This window comes from Brienomyrus brachyistius, chromosome 22, assembly GCF_023856365.1.
Source record: "Brienomyrus brachyistius isolate T26 chromosome 22, BBRACH_0.4, whole genome shotgun sequence".
Lineage (NCBI taxonomy): Eukaryota > Metazoa > Chordata > Actinopteri > Osteoglossiformes > Mormyridae > Brienomyrus > Brienomyrus brachyistius.
Genome location: NC_064554.1, coordinates 3,388,282 through 3,412,963, shown reverse-complemented (window position 1 = coordinate 3,412,963; position 24,682 = coordinate 3,388,282). Strand labels below are relative to the sequence as shown.

The window sequence follows — 24,682 nt, the reverse complement described above, 5'->3', positions numbered from 1 at the left end:
AAGATTTCTTGCGTGAGCGTGAGAGCTGGCAGCCCCGGGAATACGCCGAGGTTAATGTAAGGACATGTCTTTTCACAGCTATGACTGTAGCATTTTATTTTTATTAAAAAATTTTTTTTGGGGGGGGGGGGGTGGACAATTGGAAGGAACAACGCTAAATAAAAAGTATTCGTTTATGATACTTTATAGTATTGATTTTATTTCATGTGACACTGTGTACAGAACACCGAAATACGCCATGAATATCGTCATCGTCGATGTTATCCTCATCATCATCATCATCATCATCATCACAATCAGACTAATTTCCATTAAAAAACCACGTGGCAGTACTGCAAGAAACAGGGCAATATGTAGGTTGTTTTTCGGATACCAGGCTCTCAGTTTATACCACAAAATCAAACATCATAGCAGCAAATATGTAACAAATAAATACGATATCTCTAACTATACCCATTATTGCTTTACTGTTACAGTTATACCATGGATGATACCAGACAACCATCCCTCCTTGTAGCACTGAAGTGACTGGAATACTCTGACAGAAAATTCTCAAGTCAATATGGAACCTTTCAAGTTTCTAATATTTCTAAACAGCTGCATGGTGTTGCAGCACACATGAAGGGAGAGACACTTCACAATGGCGGTAGTGCATATAAACCCCCCCCAGACGCTTAAATGGTTACGTCATCCCTCTTGCTGGTTTGAATCACCCCTCCGCTGCATGTGTGGATTTAGCATCTCCCATGGGCTTCCTCAAGGTACTTCAATTTCCTCTGACAGTCCAAAGACAAGCGGTTAGGCTAATGAGGCTGAATTGTTCACGGTGCATGAGCGTAAGTTTGTGTGCTTTTGCCTCCTGCCAGTTCTACTCTGCCGTAAGGGGGTGGAAAGGTACAACATTAACCTAACATGATATACTTTCGTTGGGCGCAAAATCTCAAGAGACGCCCCTGCCTGGCATCCCCACAAGCCCAACCAGATCAAGCAGTTAGAAGACAGATATGGATGTTTGGTTTCCGGCCATCAACATATTTTACCCACGCGGATCATCAGGAAACCACCAGCAAGGTGAAGTTTGGTGATACATATCAAACCACAGCTTTGTTTCGGCAACTTGACATCCATCTTATTTGACAAGCATCGCCAACAGTGGCCCAACCCGTAACTTTCAGAACAGTGAGGTACTCAATCATGGTCACATGGAGCTTTCAGTTTTTTGGCAGTAAGTGACAGAATGGGTGAGCATAGTCCTGCCAGCTTTAGACACAACTGAGCCAAGAATGGTGGACACATCTGCGAGGACTGTGCGCTCAGGTTGGAATGGATGTTGACCTACATTAAAAGGAAACCACAAAATTCATACAAATATGCTGACAAAAAAGCCTCATAATCCGTTCAATTTCTAGTCATTTGAACCTCTTTTGTAGAATATGATGTCAAAGACACCCATTCAAGACACATTTCCAGCATTTGTCTTCCTTCTTCATCAGCCACTCAATCCGTCAGTCAATTCAGATGTTTACAATTGTGTGATCTGTAGATACATAAAACTAGCACAAGAAAAGGACATACAAACAGATCCAGAAACAGGAGTCGCTACGGAATCAGATGGCATCTGTATAGATATCAGGATATGACACAGGAATAATACGTCTTCATAGACTCCTTATGAAATTCCAGTTAGTTATTGCACAATTTTTGCACAAGTGAGAGCAGAACCGTGGTACAGGTGGGTAGAAGCCTAAAGACTGATATTCTGAAAAAAATCCCAAGCCTTAATAAACAGTACAGAGGTGGATAGTTCAGGCCCAGAAAGTAAAAATCCGGACCAAGATTTTGTATCAACCAACTTGCTGAGTATAAAGAATCACAGAGTACTCAGCTGGTTGGCTGACACAAAATCTTGGCCGGGAGATTTACTTTCTGGACCAGAACTACCCACCTCTGAAGCAGGTACCACTGCTGCCACTGTTACCAGTCGATGCTAAGCTGAGAGATGACTGTAACCAGTCAACTTTTACACCATGTCTGTGGATACCTGTTCCGGGGGCTACATCTCCCCATCAATGAGCTTTCACAGAGCCACACGGGGGGGGGGGGGGGGGCAGACGTGAATCTGTGCTTGATGAATTCAAAAAGCACGTTCGAGTCCGAGTGCCTTCCGAACAGGAAACATCCACAGAAACGTCCGCTGGCACAGAGCAGCAACGAAAATAAAGAATCAAAAGTCTGGCTTAATGTCACGTAATCATAAATATATCTATACAGATATAAAAATATACAAGTAAATAGGAGTGCATATATACGTAAGAGATTCGGCAACGTCTTTTACTGATTATATTACAGGTGGTTATCTTCTGTCCATTGACACAAAAAACGGATACAATTAAATAAGAATATAGTGGTGCTTGTAATGTATGTATATCTGCAGTCCATAGCAATTCAGTATACAATCCCCACAGATAAATAAATATATTTATTTGTACGTTTAGGCATGAGGTCATGCTTTTCATCATGTCTCCACATGGCAGGAGTGTCCACAGTAGACGTTACAGTCCATTTGACGTGGAGGGGGGTGGAGAGGAGGGGGGGGTCCCGTTCAGTGGGATGCTGGATTGTAGAGGAACACTGAGCACAAAGCAGCGCTGGGGTGTCCTGGCAGCCCCCCCCCCCCACAACACCCTGTGCTCTTTCTGTGCTTCATCTCCATCTTCAGCCAGCAGAGGTGGAAAGTTCTGGTCCAGAAAGAACAAATCTAACCAAACTAACCAAAAAGAGTCACAGTCACAGAGTACTCAGCCGGTTGCTTGGAACAAAATCTTGGTTTGGATTTGTACTTTCTGGACCTGAACTTTCCACCACTGTCAGCCAAGCCTTGCTGGAGCCTCCTGGTCTGGTGTCATTAGACAGTGGCCAAGTGTGGGGTCAATAAGGAAGGAACATGACGACGCTGCAGCACTCCAGACGACTCCTCAGTGATCCAGGGCCTCAGAGCACACCATGCCAGCATACAGGGGCGCTGCGGGCTGGTTGTTCACGGAAATACACCCCTCCTCCCCGTCACTGCTCCCCTCGCTGTCCAGGCGCAGGGAGGACCGGTGGGCCACCGGCAAAGAGTCATAGAGCGTCGGGGCCGGGCTGGTGCCGGATGGCGGAGCGTCTGCAGAGCCGAGAGAGTCACACTCACCAGAGGCCCGACTGGTGAGACAGAGGCCCTGCAGCATCCCATTTCCTGGGGCCTGACACCTGGGCGGCTGTCCACGAAGCTGCCTGATCTAAAAGCAAACAGATATGTTACAGAAATCCAGTTATCATCATAAACCAGTGTTTAATCCTCATAGTGGTTCATTGTTGTGGTTTGTCATGCACAGCACTAACAGAAAATCTTGCTTCATTCTGTATCAATGTTGCAAACTTAGGGGCGGCATGGTGGTGCAGTGGTTAGCACTGCTGCTTTACACCTCTGGGACCTGGGTTCAAGTCTCCGCCTGGGTCACATGTGTGTGGAGTTTGCATGTTCTCCCCATGTCGTCGTGGGTTTTCCTCCGGGTACTCCGGTTTCCCCCCACAGTCCAAAAACATGCTGAGGCTAATCGGAGTTGCTAAATTGTGTGTGTGAATGGTGTGTGAGTGTGCCCTGTGTTGGGCTGGCCCCCCCATTCCTGCCTCGTGCCCATTGCTTCTGGGATAAGCAACCCAGTAGGATAAGCAGTGTGGTGGATGGATGTTGCAAAATTATTGGTTTCATAACAAAAGTCCATTGACAAGCACATATCTTCTGCCTGGACATTTTCTTTTTATTAAACGTCATAATTTATTCTGACTGATTCATTCAGTTCTGTTCTTGCCATTTTGCTATTAATTGCAATTACAATGACTGGCTCTGAATAGATACTGAGCACAAATGTGTTTTACGTTACCGTATAAGTGTCACTAGTTAAAAAGCACCCAGCGATGCTTGTCAAAGATCTTTTGACTGAGAGCAGCTCTTTCAGAACTATAATTTGGGTTTCGGTTTCTTACTACTTGAAATTAATGTTTTGCTTAAAACAACTGGCTGTTTTTAATGTGATTTATATATATATATATATATATATATATATATATATATATATATATATTGTTGTATACAAAAGAATAAGATAATGATATTGTTATGTAACCAGTAGTGAAGAAGATGAAGACCTCATTCTTCAGCTCTGCAATCTGGCCGTGAAGCTCAGTGGCACTTTCAATGGAGTCTGAGTGGGTCAGCTGGTCCTGGATGCGGCCTTCTTCCTCCTGTGGGCGGGACACAGAGCCACACGACGTGTATAACATGGACCTACGCGCGCCAGCACACGCACTCAGGACGTGCCGTTCTACCTGGATCTCCAGCTCTGAGATCCTCTGCCGCAGTTCAGCCACCAGGGCCAGGCTCTCAGCCTCCCGCAGACGCACCTCCATAAGCTCCTCCTTGCCCTGTCACAGGACCGAGACCAGCAGAGGTGTAGGTCGCATGATCACCATAGTTTCCACCTAGACCAAAGGTTCTCAAAGTCCAGACTGTGGTATTGAAAATTATTCCTGACCTCTGACTTTGAAGAAAAATCTGATGCAGACCGTTAATCAACAAGTTTGAGAACTCCTGTGACCTAGACCAACTTAGGTCCCATAATCAACTGACAGATGACACCAAGCGCCAAATTACTGGACCACAAGCCCAGTGATAATTCCGGTGCTGCTTCCTGCTCCCTTCCAGCACTGGATTGAACCCACTGCCTTGGCATGTCAGCGGAAAGGCTCCTCAGCCACCCCCCGCTATGTGTTAGTGGGCTGACCTTATAGTTGGACTCCGCCTGCCTCCTCTTCATGTCCCTGAGCTGCTCCTGCAGGCTCTCCTTCTCCGCCGTCAGCTCCCGCACCATCTTCTGCAGAGCCGTCCCTTCCTGTGCCTGCCGGTTTGCCAGGTTACTCTGGATCTGGTTCTGAGGCCGGACGGGAAGAATCCCATTTAGATTTACCGCCAAGCTGCTGGCCCGTCCGGAGCTAAAGTGCATCCTCTCTCCACCAAAGTGTCTGCAGACGCCGGCCTGCCTGAGCTCACAGAGCCACCTGGCTGGTCAGCAGCCTGTAGCCTAGGTAACAGGAGGAGTGGGAGTTCACCTGTTTCTCCAGCTGCAGGGCAATCTGCCTGAGCTCACAGAGCTCAGCCTTGGCCTGGGCCTCTCGCTGATTCGTCCCCACCAGCTGATCCTTCAGCTCATTGACAGCGTTCTTCTTGGGCGACTCTTTCCAGTGACCAGCCCCACTCCCCCGGGCCATGTAATGCTGAGGGAGGGGCCCAACATGGATATGAGTCACAGTTCAGCTACTGAGTCACTGCTGAGTCACTACTGATTATCTTCTGTCTACCAGAGTCACTCTGTCACTGCCTTCAGTGAAAATCCCCAGATTGTTTTCTCCTGTATTTTCCCACAGAATTTTCATCTATCTCTGTTTCTTATGTTTCACACCAATGCTTCTCTCTAACGAGATCTTATTCGTTTATTATAAATCCTTCTGGAGAGCAATTTAAGTGCAGTGACAACTAACACACTGAGCTACTGAGCTGCTCTTTGCTATTCTGAGCAGAAAATACATTTCTATCAGAAGTCACAGACCTCTTCAGACACGTTCGTTCTCTACAAAGCAGAATGATGAGGAAGAACAAACACGTTTGCATATCAAACCCAATGTACTCTGAAAATATAGCAAAGAGATGTACTGATTATTGACGGTTGATACAGTTCTGCTTCTGCAGCCATCATGCGTTTCCCAGAATGCAATGCAACGTGCCTGCCAGTGCTGGTTGAGCTTGGCCACAATGTCCTGCACATCCTGGAAGCAGCGCAGCGTCTCCAGTTCCTGCAGCTTGGCCAACTCCAGCTCTTCCTGCAGCTGGGTGACGTTCCTCTCGTCTGGCAGGGAGCCGCTCCTCTGGAACCCACAGACACACGCACATGCACACGCAGGAAGAGACACAGAAACACAGCTAAACACAAAAACTCGACACCAGTGGACAGGGACCCACACCCGCGATAAAAGTTTCGCCCCCAAAACTTACAGGTGTAAAGAGAGAAACCAGAAGCATAATGTGTGTGTGAGCTACGGCAGTTTCTCTCAGTCCGGTCCTCGGGGACCCACTGCTGGTCCATGTTTTTGCTCCCTCCCAGCTCCCTGCTAGACAGTCCACATTTATGCTCCCTCCCAGTTCCCCGTCAGACAGTCCACATTTATGCTCCTTCTCAGCTCCCTGTCAGACAGTCCACATTTATGCTCTCTCCCAGCTCCCTGTCACAGTCCACATTTATGCTCCCTCCCAGCTCCCTGACACACAGTCCACATTTTTGCTCCCTCCCAGCTCCCTGCCAGACTGTCCATGTTTTCGCTCCCTCCCAGCTCCCTGCCAGACAGTCCACACTACTGCTCTCGGGTAAGGAGCTGGGAGGAAGTAAAAACATGGACTGTCTGGGATTCTCTGAGGACTGGATTGGAAAACACTGATCTTGGGAGCCATGGCCTGAAGCAGGAAAGGAAGAGAGGATTTTGGGAGAGAGCAGACTGGCCAATCAAGAAGGAAGGAGCAGTGGTGAAGGTCCACAGAAAGCCAGTCGGACGAAGTCTTAAAGAATCCCAGCCCCGTTTCAACAGCGCTGAAAGCCGAGGGCGACTTTGGCGGCATGTGGGCATCTGCGTGGACGCAAACCTTCTCCAGGTTCAGCACTTTGTCCTGCAAGTCCTTCAGGGCGGCCAGCAGCTCTACCTCCCGCTGACGCGACTGCCCCAGTCGGGTCTGTAGGCCACTGACAAACTCCTCCGTAATCTGCAGGAAGGGCGGAGAGGAGAGCCAACGGGGGTCACGCTCAAGGAGGGATGGGGCGGCAAGGAAAAGACGTCTTCGAAAAGTACATACATTTTCAGCAGTGTTTTAAAAGAAAATGTTAGAGAGGTAAAATAAGGAGGAATATACCCAAGCTGACTCGTACGTAGTCATCACTGAAGTACAGTTGGGGGTGGCACAGTGGTTAGCACAGTTACCTCACACCTTAGTGACATGGGTTCAAATGTAAGCCATAAGATGACGTCCCTGAGCCATTGTGGGGTTTCCCTCCCCAATCCAAAAACATGCTGAGGTTAATTAGGGATCCCAAATTGCCCCTGTGAGTGACTGGTGTGTGAGTGTGCCCTGTGATGGGTTGGCACCCCATCCTGTTTTGTTCCTCGCCTTGCACCCACAGGCTCTACACCCCCATGACCATAAATAGGATAAGCACTTACAGAAAATAGATGTATTTATGAATTTCAATTGATGAGCACAGACATATAAAAATACACACTAATAAGAGCTATCGGTCCTCGACACATCGCATGTGCCCATGTCGTGTTACTCTTGAGGTTATTTTACCAACAGAAAACATTTACCCATTTCCCAACCAATCAATTCACACCTATACAAATACACTCAGATATCAGGAACACCAAGGAAGAGAAGCAACTCAGCTCTAGACAAGCCCAGTGTAGAATCATTGGTGCGATAGGCCTCACTGGTGCCTGTTACATGAATGATTATGTCCCTGTCCTGTCACAGTTATTAGTAATGTCAAAGGTACCTTATTTGACACTCCCACGTGTTACAGACACACAAATGCATATATAAAGCTGTGTCACAATTACACAGAAATGTGTTCAGTACTGCGGTCTGTCTGGGTTCTTTACCCCCAGACTGAACAGATCATTATACTGAAATCAAGCAGCTTGGCCTTCTGAGGCTCTGGGAATATGGGGGCGCGGAAGGGGGGGTCTGAAGAGAGATGAAAATCCGTGTCCCTCCAGAATCAAAGAGAGCATTTCCAGAAAGCACTCTGTCCCTGGGATACATTTAGGAGGAGATCTCTGTGCGATTGGTGAGTTTCGGATATTTAACGAAAGTTCTTTACTGAATTACATGAAGACTGGATGATTTTTGGTTCCCAACACCATAACATATGGTGAGGAAGCCGGATCTTAGGACATTGGTGGTCGCACCTCAAGAAGAACCAAAAATGGACGGAGCAGGCTGACTGGAATGTAGATGGTCAGCAGTGTCTTCTTCTGACCTGGCATGTGATCTATGCTGCTGAAATGTAGCAAATAATGGCGACAAAAAAAATACCAGACAAGAAAGAACGCCCAGAGCAACTTAAAAAATAAATTAAAAATAAGCCCTTTCAGTGCAGATAATAACGCTCCCTGATGCTAACTTCCTTTCTGACTGACGTGTCAAAATGCAGTCAGCAGGGGGTGGTCATCAAGGGGGCGGCGTGCCGGCAAAGAAGTGCATTCTCACAGTCTGCAGATTGCAGTACTGATTCACGTTCCCCGACTTAAATCACAAAAAACCCCAAACAGGCGGGTTTCATCATCCTTGTACCCGCGTAGTACAGAGAAGAAGAATGCGATGATAGCATCGATGTGGGGGGGGCGAAGTCTTTCTACAACTGCACTGGCTGTGGGCATTATCATCAGGTCCACACCCTTGTGCTTTGCGCTACACAGGCGGGTTTCAGATGGGGGGGGTCAGAAAACCTCAGGCCTTCTTGAGGGGGGCCTCACTCCTCTCCGCAAATCTCTCCATCCTTCTCTCTCTCTCTCTCTCTCTCTCTCTCTCAGTAAGTCTCAGAAGGTTCTCAGGGGCCCAGGGGCTTTTCCACATCAGGCGGGGGCTGCAGACAGTAGGTGTGTGAACGCAGCCATGTACAAGCAACCAAAACCTCCTTTCTTAGAAACATTCGCTTCTTAAGGTAATTCCCGTGATACGTAGAATAATAATGGAAGAAAAAAAAAACATGGTAATTTATAAAACCTCAGTTTACAGCCCAGGTTGACTGGCTCCGGTAGATTCCAGCAGGCATGGCGCCTTACTAGGCCGTGTTCGTCATGCTGGGAATCGTGTCAGCTTGGTATTGCAAAATATCCAGTTTATTATAGCAAACTCTGAGCTGCACAGAATTTTATTCAGGGAAGGTTTAATTTCAAGGGGACCTGCAGCCCTCTGGGGAAAATCCAAACTGCCGAAAATACAAGTTAGCAGCCACCAGGTTTGGGAGACACCGAGATCAGGAGATGGGAGGGACAGGGAGGGTGAGCAAGGAGGACACGCACACACACACACACGCACACATGCACACACACACACACGCTCGCACACACTCACATACACACACACGCACACACACATGAACATGCAAACACACACAATCACACACACACACACACTCATATACAGACACGCACACACACACAGGTTTGTAATTATATTTTTGTGGGGACTCTCCATTCATTTCTATGGGGAAAACTCTAATCAAAACATGATGACCTTAACTATAAGTAACCAGACAAAATACGAGACATCTTCTGTCATTTATATTCTTTTTTATTTTTTTATTTTTTTTGAAATTTTAATAAAATTGAATTTCCCCTGGGCGGCATGGTGGTGCAGTGGTTAGCACTGTCGCCTCACACCTCTGGAACCCGGGTTCGAGTCTCCGCCTGGGTTACATGTGTGTGGAGTTTGCATGTTCTCCCCATGTCGTCGTGGGGTTTCCTCCGGGTACTCCGGTTTCCCCCCACAGTCCAAAAACATGCTGAGGCTAATTGGAGTTGCTGAATTGCCCGTGGGTGTGCATGTGTGAGTGAATGGTGTGTGAGTGTGCCCTGCGATGGGCTGGCCCCCATCCTGGGTGGTTCCCTGCCTCGTGCCCGTTGTTTCTGGGATAGGCTCCGGACCCCCCGCAACCCAGTAGGATAAGCGGTTTGGAAAATGGATGGATGGATGAATTTCCCCTTATGGGGGCCAAAAAAATGGTCCCCACATGGTCAAAATAACAGGCTTTCATCACATTACGGGGACCAATGTCACCATAGTGTACTATATACATGCCCACACACACACAGCCCCTGATCTCAGTCAGCAGATGGAACATGGTTGGATGGATTGATGCGTTGAGTTCATACTGCTTGCAAAATTACTTTACAGATTAAACAGCCCAACATAAAGATGTGTAAAGTGTCTTATTTGTCTTTAGCTGTTGTGTGCCTGTGTATCTTTGAGCTGTGCGTGCGTGAGCATGCGTGTGTGTAGGCATGTCCAAACTCAGCATTCTCTCTAGTCAGGATGCACCTCTGGGCGTGTGCACTTTCGCACGCTGCTTCTCTCGAGCCACTGCACCGCGGTCTCCAGCATGCAAGCAGAGTCTATTTTATTTGAATTTTATTTTTCTGGTGAGGTATGTGGTTTCACACGCTCAGAAATCTCACAAGCTTGCATGTGTGGAACAGGGTGGGTGGGGTTTTTGAAAAGACTGGTTCACACTTCAGTTTTCATGATTTCTATTTTTGAGTCTTACTAAAGGTCGAGATTTCGACTTAGTGTCTTGAACTCGAACTGCTGGAATCTTCAGAGGTGGAATTTAGAATTAAGGCACTTGTGTGTTTCTGTTGGTTACGATTCGCCTCTGATTGCCCCTGGAACAAATGACTAGTTCTGCACTTAAAAATCAGTGGTATTTGTTTTATTAATGGAAGTTGCTGTGTTTATAAAATAACATATAGCCCACAGAATGAGAGAAGGTCCTTGCAAAGGTCTGCAAACGTCTTGAGAAAATACCAGTGTAGTAAATACCAGTGTAGTAAATACCAGTGTAGTAAATCAAAAATAATGGCCACAAGTGGTTGTGTTATCCTGCTTGTGGTTATTGATTGGCTGTCACTGAAACAACATCTATATTCCAATTTTATAAAAAAAAAAAAAAAAACTATTTTTGATCATTTTACCTATTTGTCATCTAAGGTACGAAACATTTTCTCAGCTAATGAGTTTGTGTTCTGCTGAGAGCGTGTCATTTTAAAGACGGCTTTCTCTTTCAGCAGGTCTTCATCTTCATTTATTTCCTGTTTTTCTTCTGAAAATAATTCACGTTTTTTTTTTTTTATCTTGGTACCGAGAAATATGGCCTTTTACTATTTTATAAAAAATGTGCAAATATGAATATTTATTTTTTTTCTCTAGTGTATGTGTTTTGCCAGGGTAAGCACTTCGTAGGTTTATAGTCAATAATCCACAACAATCTGCCTTGCTTATTATTTTCTGCATTTCATAACTTCAGTTCCATCACTTACAATAAGGACAGGTAGCACTTTTATGAATATGATTTTTGAAATATCTTTTATTACTTGAAACAGCTTCCTAATAATGTCGTCTATGGAGCATAACATCTGATCTAACTAACCAGCACCCTAACTGAACTGGTGTGTATATGTATGTCTGTGTGTGTGTGTGTGTGTGTGTGTGTGTGTGTGTGTGTGTGCATATGGTTAAAATAGGGGTTAAGATTGTCAGTGCTGGAATTAGGGTTTGGCCCATAAAAATTAATGGACGGTCCCCACAAAAATATGAGTATAGGTGTGTGTGTGTGTGTGTGTGTGTGTGTGTGTGTGTGTGTGTGTGTGTGTGTGTGTGTGTGTGTGTGTGTGTGTGTGTGTGTGTGCATATGGTTAAAATAGGGGTTAAGATTGTCAGTGCTGGAATTAGGGTTTGGCCCATAAAAATTAATGGATGGTCCCCACAAAAATATGTGTCTGTGGTCCAGATATACCTTACCTTGAAGGTATCAAATGTCCCCACAACGTGATAAATACCTTTTTTTTGGAAAAAAAAACGGTCCCCATAAGGGAAAACTGAATTTAATCTAATAAAACCTAAAAATGCAAAAACTCTTGTATGTTGTTTGGTTACCTATGGTTATGGTTAGGGCTGGGTAGGGGTTAAGGTTGTCATTGCTAGCATTAGCATTTTTCCCATAGGAATGAATGAGTGGTCCCCACAAAGATATAATTACAGGTCTGTGTGTTTGTGGGGGTGTGTGTGTTTGTACAATGGACTGGCATCCCACCCCAGGTGTCACCATGCACTGCTAATGCCATTCGCTGCCTGAGATAGACCCCATCCAAGGGAAGAAAAAAATCTGAATATAAAAATGTTTATATTTACTTTACAATGGAAACCCATCCATCCATCCATCCATTTTCCAAACCGCTTATCCTACTGGGTCGCGGGACAGTGGAAACCGTTCAGGTTAATTCAGTGCAGACAGGCTGCACACACATGTACACACACACACACACACACACTCACACACACACGCACACACACACGCACACACACAATCCCAGATGAAAGCATGTGATCAAGCAGACCGACAAACACATTTATGATGTGAGTGTGTACAGGCCCACATGGACCACAAACCAGGGGAAAGCCGTTCCCTTTCATCTACTGCTCAGACAGTAGTCCAAACATGACCAGCAGGTGGCATAGCAGTTAAGGAAATGAGTTGTAATAAAAAGATATAACTTGGATTACTGCTGGATTACTATAAACCAGTGTCTATGTTTTTATTCAATTATCTGTACAATTCTCAACTTTAAAATGAATTCTAATCTTATTTTGCTTTTTAATGACACAAACAGATGACATTTTGGGGGCATTGGAAGTAGGAATTTGTGGTATAATGGTACACAGCGCTGATTTGTAACCTGAATGCTACACACTCAAGTCCCCAGAGGGTTCTGCTGTCATATTCTTGAGAAGCTGAGATGTTCCAGTTTTATATCCAGCTAAATCGCCGGCAGACCCCCAGTACCTGGTGCTGTTGCAGCTCTCGGATGGTACTCTGCGCCTTCTCCAGGCTTTCGCTCGCCGAGCTGTACTGCTGCCGAGCCGCTGCCAGCTCCCGCTTGATGGCATAATTCTCCTCAGCCTCTTGGGCCCTCGTCACCTGGCCCTGAGTGTTTTCAGGCAGGGGGACAGGGGGTGATATGGCTATGATACAATGTAAACTAGAAGCAAGCAGCACTACATGCTTTAAGACAGACTGGCCAGCAGGGGGGGACAGAAGGCCCTAAACAACACCTTCCGTGCAGGGTGGAGAGACAAACAAACACAGCTCAATTCATGTAGGGTGGAGAGACAAACAAACACAGCTCAATTCATGTAGGGTGGAGAGACAAACAAACACAGCTCAATTCATGTAGGGTGGAGAGACAAACAAACACAGTGTCCTTCATGTAGGGCGGAGAGACAAACAAACCCAGCGCGCTTCATGTAGAGTGGAGAGACAAACAAACACAGTGTCCTTCATGTAGGCCGGAGAGACAAACAAACACAGCGCCCTTCATGTAGGTTCGTGAGACAAACAAACCCAGCGCCCTTCATGTAGAGTGGAGAGACAAACAAACACAGTGTCCTTCATGTAGGGCGGAGAGACAAACAAACACAGCTCCCTTCATGTAGGGCGGAGAGACAAACAAACACAGCTCCCTTCATGTAGGGTGGAGAGACAAACAAACCCAGCACCCTTCATGTAGGGCGGAGAGACAAACAAACACAGCTCCCTTCATGTAGGTTCGTGAGACAAACAAACACAGCACCCTTCATGTAGGGTGGAGAGACAAACAAACCCAGCACCCTTCATGTAGGGCGGAGAGACAAACAAACACAGCTCCCTTCATGTAGGTTCGTGAGACAAACAAACCCAGCACCCTTCATGTAGGGTGGAGAGACAAACAAACCCAGCGCCCTTCATGTAGGGCGGAGAGACAAACAAACACAGCTCCCTTCATGTAGGGCGGACAGACAAACACAGAAACCTTCATTGGTTAGTTCTCACTCTTGATTGTTGGAATCAGGATGGGACTGATGGAGAAAAAGAAGTAAGGGGAGAATGGAATGGATCAGCTGGAGAAGACAGCCGGGTGGAGGATGTGGAAGACTGGAGATGGAGACCGGTGTGGTTTCACAGCACAATACCTGGATCAGCCTGTCTGCCAAAGAGGCACTCTCCTACAGCATCCCGAGGGAAAGAGAGAGAGGCAGATGGACAAGAGAAGGTAGAAATAAGAAAGAACAAAGCAGGGATCGACAGAAACGGGGGGGGGGGGGGAACACAGTCATAAATTTAAAGTAGTCATACAAGCAACTGCGTTTTTGTGTGAATGTATCTGTGTGTCCAAAAAGGCCGGGTGACCGTCTGAAGGCCCCAGTCACCTTCTCCAGGGTTTCTATCCTCTGCTTGAGCAGCCTGTTTTCCGTTCTCAATCTCTGTGTGCATGTGTGAGAGAAGAAGGGGCTCAGATGGGCAGATATTAAACAATAGCGTTTGCACAGTAAAAGTACACTTCCGTAAGGAAATCATTTTAAATAATCAAATTACCAGAGAGAATCAGACACAGCCTATATTGTGGAATCCATTCATGACATTTGATGCTTATCTTAATAAATAATTTCCTTTCTGTTTACTCTCTCCCCCCCCATGTGTGACTATCTTTTAAAGAAAGAAAAACAACGTGAATAAAATGTCGTGTTCTAAAATGGAACCTACGTCGTTTTCCCTTCCCCTTCCTACACCAGGGGCATCCTCACCTTAATCTCAATCTGCTCCTCCATTTCCTTGTTCTTAATGGTGGTGTATTCCTTTTCCAACCTGTCAGCGGGAAAATCTCATGTGAAAGTGCCCCCTGTACACAATACAATGATTCTGCTACCCCCAGTGCCACTCGCAATGCCTGCCTACAGCTGTACCGACATACCAACACGGTGAAATCAGTGTCAGTAAGAAAGGGCCATCTTCCATTACCTCTTATTTAGAAGAGTATCATACTGACCACTGACTTATTGTGTTTCCTAATCACAATTCTCAGCCTTAAAACATCTCTAGTCAGATTCTGTGTTACACTTCAAGTGCGTCAGAGTCCCATTAGCCTCACAGATCAGTTTAAATCAATGAGACGGGTGTCGCCACAAGTAATCATCCTGTTTATTCCAGACTTATAGGGTCTGTCTGTTGTCATCGGCCGTGGCATTCGTACTTCTTCATCTTCTTGCCGTTGTATTTGACCTGGTAGGCTTTGAGCACTAGCTTGTCCGGGCAGCTGTCAAACTGGTGTGGAATCACCTTCTGGAAGTGCTGTGGATGTCGGAACAGGAGACACACACACACTCATAGGTTATGCTTATAAACCTCTGTGGGAACTTCTGAGTGAAGATAACCTACAATCTAGATCCAACAAAACTCAAAAAAATAAATGCTGGCATTTCAAATGTTTTAAAGCAAACATAACTTCAAAAGAGGGTTATTTATTTCATGATTATTTCAGGCCCCCAGCTGCTGGTTGACCTTTGGGGTCATTTCAGGCCCCCAGCTGCTGGTTGACCTTTTGGGTGATTTCAGACCCCCAGCTGCTGGGTGACCTTTTGGGTGATTTCAGACCCCCAGCTTCTGGTTGACCTTTTGGGTGATTTCAGACCCCCCAGCTGCTGGTTGACCTTTTGGGTTTATTTTAGGCTCCCAGCTTCTGGTTGACCTTTTGGGTGATTTCAGACCCCCAGCTGCTGGTTGACCTCTGGGGTTTTTTCAGGCCCCCAGCTGCTGGTTGACCTTTGGGGTCATTTCAGGCTCCCAGCTGCTGGTTGACCTTTAGGGTCATTTCAGGCTCCCAGCTTCTGGTTGACCTTTTGGGGTCATTTCAGACCCCCAGCTTCTGGTTGACCTTTTGGGTGATTTCATCACCCCCAGCTGCTGGTTGACTTCTGGGGTTATTTTAGGCTCCCAGCTTCTGGTTGACCTTTGGGGTCATTTCAGGCTCCCAGTTTCTGGTTGACCTTTTGGGTGATTTCAGACCCCCAGCTGCTGGTTGACCTTTTGGGTGATTTCAGACCCCCAGCTGCTGGTTGACCTCTGGGGTTATTGTAGGCTCCCAGCTGCTGGTTGACCTTTGGGGTCATTTCAGGCTCCCAGCTTCTGGTTGACCTTTGGGGTCATTTCAGGCTCCCAGTTTCTGGTTGACCTTTTGGGTGATTTCAGACCCCCAGCTGTTGGTTGACCTCTGGGGTTATTGTAGGCTCCCAGCTGCTGGTTGACCTTTGGGGTCATTTCAGGCTCCCAGCTTCTGGTTGACCTTTTGGGGGATTTCAGACCCCCAGCTGCTGGTTGACCTCTGGGGTTATTTCAGGGCTTGATGCTGTAATGTTCATGGCTGAACAGGAACCCATATGTTCCTTCTGGTTCCCCCTGACTTCTGAGAGCTGCCGGGATCAGCATATGGCTCCCAGTGATGGGTACCTGGGACATCCCCTCCATGTCCAGCTGGATGAGGTCCGTCTGGTTGTACTGAAGAATGGCCACGCCAACCCGGAATATAATCTCCAGCCCCTGCATGGATCCATCAGTGATTCAGCAGCACACAATGGCTAGAAAACGGTCTCTGAATCTACATGAAAATATAACCATGCACACATGCGAACACAGGCATCTCTGACCTCGTACATGAAGATGTCGAAGATGCGTGTGGCTACCGGCAACGGCAGGAAGGTGAGGAAGAGTGTGAGGAACCAGGAGGAGGCGTACATGGAGGTGTGGAAGCTCTGGGAACGGAAGTGCATGTTCAGTTCCGGCAGCTGCTCCTGGGGGGGATGAGGGAACAGTCATAAGCCACACCCACATGGTCAGGTGATCACACAGTCAGCCTCCACATATGGAGATCAGGGTCTGGCTAAGTGGGTTAGGTTGCTTGCCGTGCCTGTCATCAGAAGATCATACGCTCAAAGCCAAGATTCAGCTGAGTGATGTCACCATTTGGACCTTCAGCAAGGCCCTTAACCTCGAACTGCTCCATGGACTGGCTGACCCCGCTTTCTCAGAAATGTACATAGCTATGGATAAAGGTGTCCGCGAAATAATGCGGATGGCTTCCCAACTGAAAATGCAGGAAATGGGAAGACTGAGACTAGCAGCCCCAGAATAAGTGTTAAGGCACAAGTGGCCTTAATTTTAAATAGTCTAAATGCACCCATGTATCACTTAAAAAGACACTCATCCTGGTTAACCTCTTTGGTTCCGGATTATTTGCAAAAAGACTTTACTGTCTTCACATCTCAATCAATGAATGCTCTAGTACAATGATCCAGAACAACAAAAATAATTTTTCAAAAAAGAACTACCTTTCCAATTACAGAAGTAAAGCAGCATTTAGCTGAGTCCGGTCGCGGCGCAGAAAGATCGGCTGCATGTTATAAAGATGTCAAACCAGGAAAGTGGTGAACATTTTAATAACTATGTGCAAAACAACCCCACGAAAAAGCAAACGTGCACAGTCCCGAAAGGTCGACGCCCGGGTCCTCGTGTTTCACTCCGCCGCTGCAAATCTTTAACGACGGTTCCAGTAACGAAAGCAGTTCTTACAGATAATGAATGCTGAGCTATATCAAAAAAATGATCTGAATTTAAATAACAGCCCAGTCAAGCCGCATTACTAAGTACATTCCCCATCAACAGTGTCACATGACCGCACCTTCTGGATGCGCCATTTACACCACAGTTCACATATATATGCACTATTCCGCGCTGCTGACTGGTGACCCTCGGCTACGGTTCGAAACGGCATGACATCCGCTGCTCCCTTCTGTTTTTAGACGCGCCGCCTCCGTGAAGATCTGGGAGAATGAGGGCAGGCTGAGGATCTCGAGCAGAGCTGGATGATGAGGAGGATGAAGAGGCCACAGAGGGAGCCCCGCCTTCTGCTCGCTCTCCGGCAGAGATGCTCCCAGCGCAGCGTTTAACTCATTTGCTTCTTTGGCCTGAATGTACCGCCTTGTGATGTCACTCCAAATGACATTTTTTACTTAAGGCCACAGCTTGCTGACATACCAGCCAAACTGTTTCAGTTTAAACAATTAATACCAGTGAAAAAAAAATCCATTATCCATCATTAAATGAAAGTGGCAGATTTTGGCCGTTTGCTCCTCCCTTGTCACTATTTTTGAAGAAAATCATCCATCGCTCTGTCTTCTCACTGCTTATCCTCATCACGGTCGCACGGGGGCCAGGAACCTGTCCTGGGCAGCACTGGGCACAAGGCTGGGAAACACCCTGGAGGGGAGGCCAGTCCATTACACTGAACTCCATGTAAACTCCAAAAAGAGGGAGAAACAAGGATGTGAACCCTTAGCTTTAGAATGCCATCCTTTAAGGAGATTGGCTGAAACTAGCTCCAACTACTTCTGACTGGCCAGATGAATACACACCCACAAACCCGGCCGAATTGACAAAGAGAACCTCCCTTAGACAGCAGGTGGCATAGTAGCTAAAGACACAGTCATATCCTAGGTATTACCAGTTCAGCTCCCAACTAAACCTGAATGCCAGTGCACAGTGCAACGCAGGGTAATTATCTTTAAAGAAATATAAGGAAAAATGTTCATAAACTGAATTTAAATAACATATGAAAATAAAACAAAAAACTACAACTAAACCAAAACTATAAATCTTGCCCCAGAAACTAAGTAGAATATAAGAAAAACATTAACTTTCAGTTACCGTTTTAGATACTATTTAGCCAAAGTAATGATTTGTTTATCTTTAATTGCCATCAAAAATTCCTGGAACATGTTTTGCCCTTTATAAGGGCATTAGTACAAGTGCACTGCGTATTCAGTTAGGATTGTCACACACACATAAATTCACCACAACTCTCTAGAAATAAAACCACTGAAGCTAAACTAAAACAAAAAATATATAAAAACTAAATAGAAATATATCAGAAAAATAATTATGCATTAAACCACACTGAAAAGGTAACCGGGACTTCAAATGAAAATTGAAAATTACGTAAAAATAAAAACTAAATTGAAAAGCTCAGAACTATGATAGCAGAGGTGTAACGGTACCTGCAGGAGGTACTCAAACTGGTAGATGCAGAGGCCCAGCTCGGCCATGCTGGGCTTGAAGAGCTCCCTCAGGCGGTACTCCTGCATCAGCCGCACGAACACGCAGAAGGCCTCCTCCTCGGGCATCTGGGAGCGAGGAGGACGGGGAACACCGTACGGGGTCAGTGCCGCCATCGTGCCCGGAGCACCGGGAGCACCTGGAGCACCGGGAGCACCTGGAGCACCGGGAGCACCTGGAGCACCGAGAGCACCTGGAGCACCGAGAGCACCTGGAGCACCTGGAGCACCTGGAGCACCGAGAGCACCGGGAGCACCGGGAGCACCTGGAGCACCTGGAGCACCGGGAGAACCTGGAGCACCGGGAGAACCTGGAGCACCTGGAGCACTGGGAGAACCTGGAGCACTGGGAGAACCTGGAGCACCTGGAGCACCTGGAGCACCGGGAGCACCTGGAGCACCTGGAGCACCGGAGAACCTGGAGAACCTGGAGCACCTGGAGGACCGGGAGCTGAGACCAGCTCTACTCGCCTGCATCAGCAGCAGTCCCACGATGAAGGCGCTGCCTTGACAGTAGCCCACCTCCCGGTCCACCAACGAGTAGGCCTGGTGACACGGACTTCGGCTCAGACATCAGGTAAACCCCCCGCCCTGCCACCCCGCGCCCCCCACTCCACACCCTCACCTTCATGACGTTGAAGAGCACCTCCTGACCCAGGCTGTCCTGGCCCTTGAAGAAGTCGTGCTCCGGATAGGTGCGGGCGATGTCGCGGCGGATCAGCTTCTCGCACGGGGACGACATTTTCAGCAGCTCCGAGTACTGCTGCTTCACCGGCATGTCCGTGGCATTGCCTAGCAGCTGCCAGACGATGGCCCGGAAGTGGTGTGGGATGCCCTTCCGTATCAGCTCCTGGGGAGGGGGCGGGTCAGCTGATCACTGCTCATCATGGAAGGTCGACAGTGACATGCAAACCCCGATACACCAGGTTTTTGGTTAACAAACAACAGGGGACACTGAATAATACCCAGCAATTCTGATGATAGACAGATAGACAGAGAGACAGAGAGACAGACAGACAGACAGACAGACATCACAGTGTGTGGCCCCACCTTCAGTAGCTTGTCCTTCTTCCGCCGCCACTCGTCCCACTCGCTGACGACGCGCCCCCACAGCACCCAGGCGTCCTCCCCTAGCTGGGACAGGCTGGACGAGGCGGAGCAGCTGGACACCAGCAGAGAGCCCGAGTTGCGGCGTGAGCCGCTCACGGCCCGCATCGACTTGGAGTCCATCTCCAGCAGCCTGGGAGCAGAGCACGGCTCGTTAGACGGAAGCGACGGCAGGGGCCAGCTGGCGCCCCCAACTGGCAGACAAGACACAGTGGCAGGCCAGCGGCCTTTATGAGAACCATAGAGATCACATCCGGGGGGAAACCCGGAGCGCCTTGGCCATCCGGAATACGCGACGCGGGGACTTTTATAGTGGGCCAGAGATTTATTACCAAAATTCCCTTGTTAAGAAGGGGGGGGGGGGGGAAACTGCAGTGTTTTTGGAAAAACTCAAGATCAATCCAAGGGCTGTATGCGGCCTGTTTGCATTGGAAAAGATCTGACCTTACTTGGAATTGACATTAAGACAGACAATGTACCGATTTTGTAATTGTCATAATAAAGAATCCCTCAATGTACAAGCTTAATATTTTCCATTTTTTGCTGTTTCGTGAAAACTTTCACAAAACATGTGTTACTTCGTTAAAGTCTAACTAACATTCAGCTCGATGCCACATAAGCAGTATAACCTCTGACCCACATGCTGGTTGTCTATGATGGGCGAGTGTCCAACTGGCACTTGTCCCTTGACATCTCCCTTTTGGTGCTGATGGAAACAGCCCCCCCCCACACACACACACTCATACTCACACAGCCCTCACCTGTTCTGCTCCTCCAGCTTGGCCAGCAGCTCCAGCTCCTCTGGGCTGAGGTTCTCCGAGTCAGAGGGTGAGGTGGCAGCAGCTGAGAGAACGGCATCATGGGAAGTGGAGTCCGGGCTGAGGACAGGGCTGCCAGTGCACAGGCAGGAGTCGGCGTCTGGGAATGAGGGCGAGGCAGGCCGCTCTGGGCTGCCCTGCGGGGTGGACATTTCTCACGCTGTCCTCACTCCTCACTCCGTCCTCCCCCTCTCTGCTGCTGGGGGGCTTCACTTCTAAGGCCAGAGGTAATCATGGCCGGCACACCTATGTAATGAAACACAGGGGATGGTTCAACACGCAAAGGGACTAACAAAGTAACCTAGAAGGCCCAAGTCGGTCTGTTGACAATGGCGGTTCTAGAGCATTTCAACAGGGGGGGCAGACTGGGGCCAATTGTACTGATAAGGGAACCAAATGTATTTTGCTATTAATTGCAGCTGCAGTCACTGGCTTCCAAATAGATGCTGAACACAAATGTTTCATGTTATTGCAAAATTGTTGCTAATTAAAAAGCTCCCAATGAGACTGTTTGTCAATTAACTTTTTAACTCAGAACAGCTCTTTTAGAACTATAATTTGAGTTTCAATATATTACTATATATATTTATAAAGATTTAAGACAGTGAACTCTGTATATAAACATAAAAAATAATAATAATAATAATAATAATACCTTTATTTTAGACCTAAATAACAGGCATTGGGGGGGCTGGGGGGCACGCACGTTATCACAGGTGCACTGCCTTCCCCTCTCCACCCCTCATAACTGCCCCTGTCCATGTAACCCTAACCCTTCAGCTATGTGCTTAATTTAAATCACATGGGTAACAATAAACCACGAGACCTACGATCTAGTGGAATCGTGCGTACAAGTTAAGTCACACCCAAAAGGCAATGTGCGCGAGTCAGGCTCATAGCAGAAAGTGCCTCCCTTCCATAACGGCGTCCGAAGTGACGATGTACGGGCAGGACAGATAATGGCAGTAGTGCACCCGGTTCACACTCTAATGGACGGGCAAGACACACTTTGTGGGGCATAACAGGTGCGAGAGAAAGGGGTGGGGCGCTCAGAGTGCTGTGGTTAACAGCAGGGTCGCAGGGCAAAGAGTCTATTATCCCTATTCAGTGGTATGCAGACGAGAAAGCAGAATGAAGGCAGGAGACGCGCACAGCTACATGATCCTCAGCTACACTCGGGGCCGAACCTGCCACAAAGTTAATGTAAATAAATTAACTATTATCCATCCATCCATCCATCCATCCATTTCTGGTAACCGCGTGTCCTATTCGGGGCGACGGGACGTCTTCAGCCTGTCCAGAACTATGTCTGGTGGTTGAGTCATGGCAACCGGACTTCTCTCTGAAGGGCAGAAACGTTTCACTGCTCATCCAAGCAGCTTTTTCAGTCTGAGGGAGGTTGTAAGTGTCCACATATTTAGACTCGTTTTATAATTTAGCAATTAATTGTCATTGTTGACACGCCACAGCACACAACAAAGAAATGTGTTCTCTGCATTTAACGCATAAGTGACAATATGACATAGCAGGGGGGCAGCTAATTCAGCACCCGGGGAGCAGTGCTTGGGGGCAGTACCTTGCTCAGGGTACTTCAGTGGTACCTTGCTGGTGGGGGGATTCGAACCTAAAACCTTTGAATTAAAAGTGCACTACCCTAACCACTAAGTCACCACCGCCCAGAGTATTTGCCCTCCCAGGCAGTTCCACTTCGCACCAGCCCTGTAAACGAAATGATTTTTCTTTTGGGAAAGGATGAGAGGGCCGCAAGATAATGACACATGAACATCCAGATACTGGATAGGGAAGACAAGTGCTTCGAGAGAGGGGTGAGGGAAGCCTTGCATGTGCAAATTCACAACCCCTCACTCAACAGAGGTGGAGGCATTAGGCACAACCTGTCTCCAATTTATCCTGCGGCCCTTTCATCCTTTCCTAGAAAAATCAGACCCAATTCACACCTTCACCAGCTGGACCACCCTTAACAACCCACTCCATGGGGGTAGGAGGGACTGCTGAGGTGTGACAGTTACATTTACCCACAACCCCCCCCCCCCCAACCCCCTACTCAGCGCAGGTGCGAAGTGAAACTACCCAGGCTGATAAATATGTGGACACTTACAACCTCCCTCAGACTGAAGAAGCTGCTTGGATGAGCAGTGAAACGTTTCTACCTTACAAGAGAGAAGTCCAGTTATCATGACTCAACAACCAGACAGTATCACCTGGATGACTGAGAATCTTCACAGACATATGTCCAGAACAAGGCAGGGAACAACCCAGGATCAGGCAATAAAATATCATATACTTCAACAATAAGATATTTTAACATGATGTCATGAACCTGTCTTGTCCACAGTTGTGTCAACCCTGCCTTATCACTTTGGATTGCAGAACTTGTCATCTGTTCAGTATAAAAATTCCTTAAAGTGTCAAATATGAAATGTTTTGCCCACATGCAACCACAATATATTTACTCAAAACGTGGTTCTACGACCTTAATTTCCCCATTGGTCATTATATTACCGAAGCACAAATTGCAACCCTAAAGTTGCCAAAGAACCTGACTACGCTGTCGGCCATCGTAACTTTTGTATAAGCAGCGCAGACATGAGCGGGTAGCTGGTACAACGCAGTGAAAACGAAACCGCTGAAAATCCCATTCAGCGCTGTTTAAGGCACTGTGCCAGCACTGCATTATTTTCTCGTTTAATAAACACATTCCACATTTATGAACGAAACTTTCGAAAATTTCGTCACACCTTTGGCGTTTATTGTTCGTCATGGGCATACGGAAATATTCCTTTACGCAGCGTTCATATCATTCCTAGAAATTAGTAAAGGATCGTTTCTGAGTATTCCCTAAAGAAAAAAATAGAAAAAAACGAAAACAATGCATATCCATTAACGCGTTTCTCAGAGCTGCAACATCCATATAGTCACAATAATGAAATCTCAAAATCGCAAAAATACAAATGACATTTAAAACACATTAATACTATAGTTATCAAACATGATATGGGTTCTCAGTACGACCGAACACTACAACACTGACGTCTGGAAATAATCAGGTTATTGTGTAACTGATATATGAACAGTTTTTGACATCATCGCCGGTAGCAAACACATACATGTACGGATCTGCGACGCACTGCGCGATATATCCACGTGAAGATAGAAAAGACATATTTAACATGTGACTAGGGCCATCAGTATGCACCTGTTTATTTTTCAGCAAATAAAATCTAGCTAGTTACAAAACCGATCGCGGTATAATTTGCAAAAGGATTAGGCATTTGTGCCGAGGAGGAAATTTCTATCGATAATGCACGTTTATTGCATATATGATGCTTTACAGTTGCTGTTTTGCTTCTGCCTCCGGCTATGAGATGCGTTTGCATGAGCACACGGCAGAGCGCATTCAAATACAGCAGGTGCCCATCATGGTAATTTAGGGACACAGTGGCATCTTCGCTTTGTTCCGAGTCATTCGTTAGGGGTTGCTATCACTGTGACTACCAATGCAGTTAAACACCGACAAAAACAAAACGAATGACTGCGACTGCAATAGACAATGATCTCAACGAATATAGTCACCGTTTAGGAAAATGCAAGAACGCATCCGACCTGAAAGTGGTATACATGATTCCAGCTGTTCTGTTCGATAGACACGCCTGATCCGTTCCTGTTCTTGTTCAGCATATAATTGACATCATAGTAAGACTATCATTCATTGTGCGATAAACAGCCACGTAGCAGCCATGCCACTATTGTCCAGCAACAGAGGCTTCTCCATTTGGAGAAAAAAAAACTCTCAGCTGTCAGTTTGCAGGAGCTTCCTCAAGGAGACCGAGAGACCACGCCCACATAGCCACTGGCACCGCCCACTCTGTAACTCTTCTGGCCAATCAGATTCAGC

The 24,682-nt window shown here is 47.0% G+C and overlaps 1 protein-coding gene and 1 long non-coding RNA gene across 4 annotated transcripts; one reads left to right on the top strand and one right to left on the bottom strand.

The window, feature by feature from the left end:
* Positions 1 to 168: 168 nt before the first annotated feature.
* LOC125718064 (EVI5-like protein) lies at positions 169 to 24,613 on the bottom strand. Of its 2 annotated transcripts, XM_048991564.1 has the most exons (20): positions 24,391 to 24,613; positions 20,710 to 21,012; positions 19,892 to 20,081; positions 19,467 to 19,691; positions 19,313 to 19,387; positions 18,785 to 18,910; positions 16,379 to 16,522; positions 16,182 to 16,271; positions 14,929 to 15,026; positions 14,483 to 14,543; positions 14,108 to 14,161; positions 13,871 to 13,903; positions 12,705 to 12,845; positions 6,731 to 6,847; positions 5,821 to 5,961; positions 5,149 to 5,313; positions 4,824 to 4,970; positions 4,369 to 4,464; positions 4,189 to 4,284; positions 169 to 3,278 (listed from the first exon to the last, which is right to left on the bottom strand). In XM_048991564.1, exons 2-20 carry the CDS (start codon positions 20,916 to 20,918, stop codon positions 2,976 to 2,978), a joined length of 2,511 nt encoding a protein of 836 aa, XP_048847521.1. In that variant the 5' UTR covers positions 20,919 to 21,012; positions 24,391 to 24,613; the 3' UTR covers positions 169 to 2,975. The 2 variants fall into 2 exon arrangements, with proteins under 2 accessions (XP_048847521.1, XP_048847522.1); XM_048991565.1 differs by lacking the exon at positions 13,871 to 13,903.
* Positions 13,163 to 13,761, top strand: LOC125718067 (uncharacterized). Of its 2 annotated transcripts, none has more exons than XR_007384752.1 (3): positions 13,163 to 13,243; positions 13,355 to 13,576; positions 13,688 to 13,761. It is a non-coding gene; the product is annotated as an uncharacterized LOC125718067 (long non-coding RNA). The 2 variants fall into 2 exon arrangements; XR_007384753.1 differs by lacking the exon at positions 13,688 to 13,761 and having other exon boundaries at positions 13,355 to 13,465; positions 13,503 to 13,609.
* Positions 24,614 to 24,682: the final 69 nt, after the last annotated feature.

Coding starts and splice junctions, on each gene's coding strand:
- LOC125718064 (XM_048991564.1), bottom strand. CDS start 20,918: ATGTCCACCCCGCAGGGCAGCCCAGAGCGGCCTGCCTCGCCCTCATTC. Junction 19,388..19,466: donor TGCTCTTCAACGTCATGAAG/GTGAGGGTGTGG, acceptor CCGTGTCACCAG/GCCTACTCGTTGGTGGACCG. Junction 18,911..19,312: donor TGGGACTGCTGCTGATGCAG/GCGAGTAGAGCT, acceptor CCTCGCTCCCAG/ATGCCCGAGGAGGAGGCCTT.